Here is a 5,718-nt window from a genome sequence, read left to right on the forward strand (position 1 = left end):
GTGGCCAACCATTGTTCGCTCTCCCTTGGTTGCCGCCTCCTCCAAAGCCACTCCCAAACCCCCGCTTCCAGAACCTTCTCGAAGCTCCCCGCCGCCTCCTCCTCCACTCGCTCCGATGGCGAAGGACCCGATGCGCGTGCTCGTCACTGGCGCCGCAGGTACTGTGTTGAACCCTCCTTCCTTCCCGATCTGCGTAGTATTCCGTTGTCGTCTGGTCCCTGCTCGGATCTGGCCTAGTCCGCCCGAGCCCGATCCGATCCTGTGGGGTTTAGAGTGTGCTTAACTCGCTAGATCTCTGTTTTTGTCGCTTGATCTGATGGTGTTTAGGGCGTTAGGGTTGACGTAGATTTGACCAGTCGAAGAGCTCACTGTCACTGTCCTTGTTCAGCTGGTGAAGTTGAACCGATCCGCGGTGCTAGCTGATCTGATCGGTGGTTGGGCTTGGTGTGTAGATCCTCGTGGTAGCCACTTGATCCAGTTAACTCGCTAGCCGCACTTAATGAATTGCTTACTCTTTAGATAGTTGATTTCACAGCTGTGGTCTCTAGTTGAAACTTAAGGGTTCTATTATGGAAGGTTTCGGGATAGCAGCATGTTCTGTTCTGGTTCAGGGGTTTTGGAGTCAGTGGTTACACCAAACGGGTGGATTTGATACATTTCATCCTATCAGATTATCTGGTGGGACTTAAGTTACAGATCTAGTTACTCCATGGATTTTACATGCTAAGACTTGCATGAATTCTGTCTACATGATCACTGCCTGAATGATGTAACGTTTTAGCTGTTCAAAATAGATGTATTGATAATCATGTAATGGAATTAATGGAACTTCCTCAAACATTGAAGGCGGTGGTGTAGGCAAGGGTCCAGGCTGCAGTTTGGGCCCTCAATGTGCCTCCACCAAAAGTTGGTCATGCCAAATTATATGTCTGTCTTGACTTGTTCACACTTTTGTAGCATGACATCTGAGTTCATGCATTTCTGTTATCATAACAACGGGGCTTGGTATTGGATTAGCCAAAATTTAGTTAGATATTCTGCTTATCCGTTTATACTAGCTTATGCCTAGCATTCATTTATAAAATCGCACAGTATGCCTGACACTTCTTGTCTGTTATGGAACTATTCTGATAAGCATCTACTGTGATACAACAATTATTGTCTACTGCTTCTATCATATTTCATGGTATTAGAGCTGGTGTACAATGCATATTTTATTTTCAGTTCCATTTTCTTATATGCTTGTACCTAGTTAAAATACGATGCTTCATGTTGTGATAGCGACCTTCTTCCCTCACAACAGCTCCGGTACCATGTTGGATGATATTTGCGACATTCAATAATTGTCATATTGTTTTAAAGATGTATCAGCAATAAAGGTGTGTCTCATGTTGCATAATAGAATGTGGAGCAAGATTGCAAGAATATGTTCTGGCTTTGTGGTTTGCCACATGCTATGATAGGATAGGGTGTTGCATTCTGCTTTGCATGGACATGTACATCACTGTGCGACCCACAAATGGAGCCATGTGTGCCGTGTGCTTTCATAGCAAACAAACTTGTCATGAAAATTTGTCTAGTTGATGAGTGATTGTCATTGTGATAGAGGGTGAATTTAGATCCAAAATCTTACTACAGATTTGTCGCCCAGGATATGGGTGATACTTTGATTTTTTTAAGTCATAAACCTAATTTCATGTGGTAAGCCTGAGCATGAAGGAGATCAATCAGTCCCAAATTTAAGCAGCATGACTAAAATTGGAGGATGCTGAGGCTGCCAACCAATGATCCATTAAAAGTTTTCTGACTAGTTTTACATTCGAGGAGTCTTTTTATTATTGGATGATCTCACTTTCTGGAGACTGGAGTAGGGATATTGGTATATTTGTTTGTTTGGTGGCTCATTGTTCAGGGAAGTACTGAAAGATGTGCAGTTAGGTCATTAGCTTAACCCAGTAGAGGCAGTACTACCTCTCTTCTAGGAACTTTTGGGGCTAAGAAAACTGATTCTGGTCATTTTAAGTAGGTTTTGAAGTGAATTTTCCATTCCCATAATGCTGTACATTTTATTTATGTAAACATCTGAATATTATCTGATAAAATTGCTTGCTGTACTGGAAATCGAGAGTAACTAGTCTGTGGTTGAGTATATTTTAGTTCTCAGAAGTTTAGCACTGAACCATACCGACATGCAACTTTAGTGCTGACTTTCATATTACGATTTCATTCTCTCACTGTTACCACAGTAAAAGAGATTTGTACAAGTGGACATTTTACACCGATCTTTCTCTAATTTTTGGAAGGCAATGTGAGCTAATTTGTTTTTTCCTTTGATAGGACAAATTGGATATGCTCTTGTTCCCATGATTGCTAGGGGAGTTATGCTTGGTGCAGACCAGCCTGTTATTCTGCACATGCTTGACATTCCGCCAGCAGCTGAAGCCCTTAATGGCGTTAAGATGGAGTTGGTTGATGCTGCATTTCCTCTTCTGAAGGGTAAGCTGACGTGCTAATTCAGAGAGTACTGCCTCTTCTGTCTTCTATATGTGAATTGTTGTTCTTGCTGCCTTGCTGGTGTATAAACGTTTGGTAAACTATAGGAGTTGTCGCAACAACTGATGTTGTGGAAGCCTGCACTGGTGTGAATGTGGCTGTCATGGTTGGTGGATTCCCCAGGAAGGAGGGAATGGAAAGGAAAGATGTTATGTCGAAAAATGTTTCAATCTACAAAGCCCAAGCATCTGCCCTTGAAGCCCATGCGGCCCCCAACTGCAAGGTATTGGCTACCTTCCAATTTTTTAGTAGCAGACTAAGAGTCATCATGCACTAAATTGGTCATTTTGGTGCTGATAGTGTTGTTGATCGCTCAATTCAGTCATGTAAGTGGTTATCCTGTCATCATGCACTTGATTTAGCTATGACTGGGTGGTCAATGGTGATGTACATTAATGGTGTATTATAGGTCCATTATAAAATGGACCTGCCCTGTTTTATGAGTTTTTTCTGTTTTGCATGCTCCACACTATGCCACTGCCAATCTGCCATTGTATACCTTAACAAGTAGCCTCAACAAATATTAAATCAAATGACCTGAATTTCAGTTATTATGTACCCTTAGTTTCCTGAGAAGCCATGTCTGGTTCATTATGTTTCTTTGCTGTTTTCATCTGTAGATTTTTCAATACCTGTTCTGTGCTCTGCAGGTTCTGGTGGTGGCCAACCCAGCAAACACCAATGCTCTTATCTTGAAAGAATTTGCTCCATCTATTCCTGAGAAGAACGTTACTTGCCTGACCCGTCTGGACCACAACAGGGCTCTTGGCCAGATTTCTGAGAGACTCGGTGTCCAAGTTAGTGATGTGAAGAATGTTATCATCTGGGGTAACCACTCATCCACTCAGTACCCTGATGTTAACCATGCCACAGTGAAGACTTCCACAGGGGAGAAACCTGTTCGTGAGCTTGTTGCTGATGATGAGTGGTAAATCAGAAATGCCAAAAATACTTGGATATCACTGTTTGTTTCTGTTTTCCTGGCAGGTTGGAAGTCCGAACTAACGTTTTCACCCTTTGTTTTGACAGGCTTAATGGCGAATTCATCACAACTGTCCAACAGCGTGGTGCTGCAATCATCAAAGCGAGAAAGCTCTCCAGTGCTCTCTCGGCTGCTAGCTCTGCTTGTGACCACATTCGTGATTGGGTTCTTGGAACTCCTGAGGTCAGCTTCAGTTCTTTGTTCCTTTTGATTCTTTAAGTTTCAAGTGTGAACTTGTATCAACGCCTTCAAATTTTCTTTTTTGGTAGGGAACATTTGTTTCCATGGGTGTATACTCTGATGGTTCATACGGTGTTCCTTCTGGACTCATTTACTCATTCCCAGTAACATGCAGTGGTGGTGAATGGAAAATCGTTCAAGGTATGATTGTTGTAGTGTTGAAAGGAGTCAACATCTATTTGGTGCCTTTGTTCGCTGTAGTTTTTTTTTCTTTCTAGATTGCTAGATGTTGCAGTTTCTTCCATATTTGGCCTAAAGGAATTCAATGAGAACTTGCCATCCTACTCAGTAGGAAGTGATTATGGCCTGTTTTTTTTTAATCAAATAGAGCTAATCTACAGGTGCTAAAAAAATCTCTAGCTGATCCAAACAATCTAGATTATAGCACATAGTTTACAACTGAGCTTCAACTATCTCCAACCACTCAGGCCCCAGCTAATGAAAAGCTATTAGCTGACTCCCCCAGTTATTGCAGCTAGTAGGTTTATCCATACAGGGGCTATGCGCACCACGCTAACTTGTTTTAACATAAGCTAATAAGCTATTATGTGCCCTACACCAAAGTTCAAACAAAAGTGTTTTTATCATAAATTACAATGCACCTGGCTTCCTAAAAATTGGAGTTTAAACCTTCTAAGTTGCCTGATGTTGTATCATGTCATGGTAGGCCTCCCGATTGATGAGTTCTCAAGGAAGAAGCTGGATGCCACTGCCCAAGAGCTGTCGGAGGAGAAGTCGCTTGCTTACTCATGCCTCGAGTAAATTCTACCATACCCCAGGGAGCAATTGCTACCCCCTATGTTTAGAATAAAAGAAATCTCCATTCATAGATTCTCACTCAGGACTGTTGCACGTCGCATATGTTTAGAATAAAAGAAACTCAATCTCCATTCATAGGTTCTCACTCAGGACTGCTGCACGTCGCAGTGCAGGTGTGTTGCTGGCTTCGCCCAGCGTGTATGAAAACTTGTAGCTCCTTTTTTGCCTGATGAATTGCAGGACATTTATTGAAAACATTGAATTGAACCGCTTGACGATGGAAGTGGTAGCATAGTTTTGTTGCTTTCTTGGTGCCGAACCTTAAGTTCACTGTTATTTAGACCCTTTTTGGATTCCGTGGATTTTATTTTTCTCAGATTTTACAGTTTCTGTTTTTATGTTGGAAAATTCATTGTCCCAACGAAAGCTTGCCTGCTCTGTTTTCTGTCCGCGCACATGACCGAACTGTCGTGGTCTTGTAGCACAAGTTCCTGCGGGAATGTTTGCCTGGGCGCGCGGTCGCGTGGCACACGTTCTTGCGGGAATGCTCGTCTGTTCAAAGTATGATACTGGAATTAATGATATAGATGATGTGATACATAGATAGATGATTAATTCACTTTTTTTTTTGAGCTTTGATGACGTGATACCTAGAATAGGAGACAAGATTGATGATTAGTTCCATCAATCAGAAAAAAAAGAATATAATTTTTATGTATTGTGTTTATATTAATTGAGAAAGTATGGAAACTACAGTATTATTAGTTCATGTTTTGGAACTGTCCTAGCATCGTTTTGCAGTTTGACAACTTTGAAATCCAACATGAGCTGGGCAAATCAAATCTCAGGGGTGTCAGGACCTAAGGATCAGATCTTGTACAACTTGTTCTTGGGTTTCTGCTGAAGATATTGAAAAGTTCATAATCTGTTAGATGATTGCCATATTCGTCCAGCCCATCGTCATTTGTTCAGGTGGGGACGCGGGCAGCCCCAATGCTTGAACTCTTAATTGTTAATCATTCAGCATGGTTAACAACTTAACATCCAGGTCAGTTGTGGCAAACAGCTCCCATACCAGCCTTATCAGTTACGAGTTTATCACGGTTAGCCGCCACCGTCACATCCCAGGGAGTAGTGAGTAGACCCCGCCGGCCCGCCCGCAGCCGTGGACTCGTCACTCCGTC

The 5,718-nt window shown here is 42.2% G+C and overlaps 1 protein-coding gene across 1 annotated transcript; it reads left to right on the plus strand.

The window, feature by feature from the left end:
* On the plus strand, positions 1 to 4,817 carry LOC136526304 (malate dehydrogenase, cytoplasmic). Its single transcript, XM_066519029.1, has 7 exons — positions 1 to 158; positions 2,338 to 2,496; positions 2,601 to 2,776; positions 3,204 to 3,481; positions 3,583 to 3,718; positions 3,805 to 3,916; positions 4,443 to 4,817. The coding sequence occupies exons 1-7, from the start codon at positions 116 to 118 to the stop codon at positions 4,535 to 4,537; spliced, it is 999 nt and encodes a 332-aa protein (XP_066375126.1). The 5' UTR covers positions 1 to 115; the 3' UTR covers positions 4,538 to 4,817.
* Positions 4,818 to 5,718: the final 901 nt, after the last annotated feature.

The sequence above is a fragment of the Miscanthus floridulus genome, chromosome 1 (assembly GCF_019320115.1).
Source record: "Miscanthus floridulus cultivar M001 chromosome 1, ASM1932011v1, whole genome shotgun sequence".
Taxonomy (NCBI): Eukaryota; Viridiplantae; Streptophyta; class Magnoliopsida; order Poales; family Poaceae; genus Miscanthus; species Miscanthus floridulus.

What these genes read in the sequence shown, in the direction of transcription:
- LOC136526304 (XM_066519029.1), top strand. Translation starts at nt 116, where the DNA reads ATGGCGAAGGACCCGATGCGCGTGCTCGTCACTGGCGCCGCAG. An exon ending in ATGCGGCCCCCAACTGCAAG is followed by an intron (nt 2,777 to 3,203) that starts GTATTGGCTACC and finishes TGTGCTCTGCAG; the next exon opens with GTTCTGGTGGTGGCCAACCC. An exon ending in CTTGTTGCTGATGATGAGTG is followed by an intron (nt 3,482 to 3,582) that starts GTAAATCAGAAA and finishes TTGTTTTGACAG; the next exon opens with GCTTAATGGCGAATTCATCA.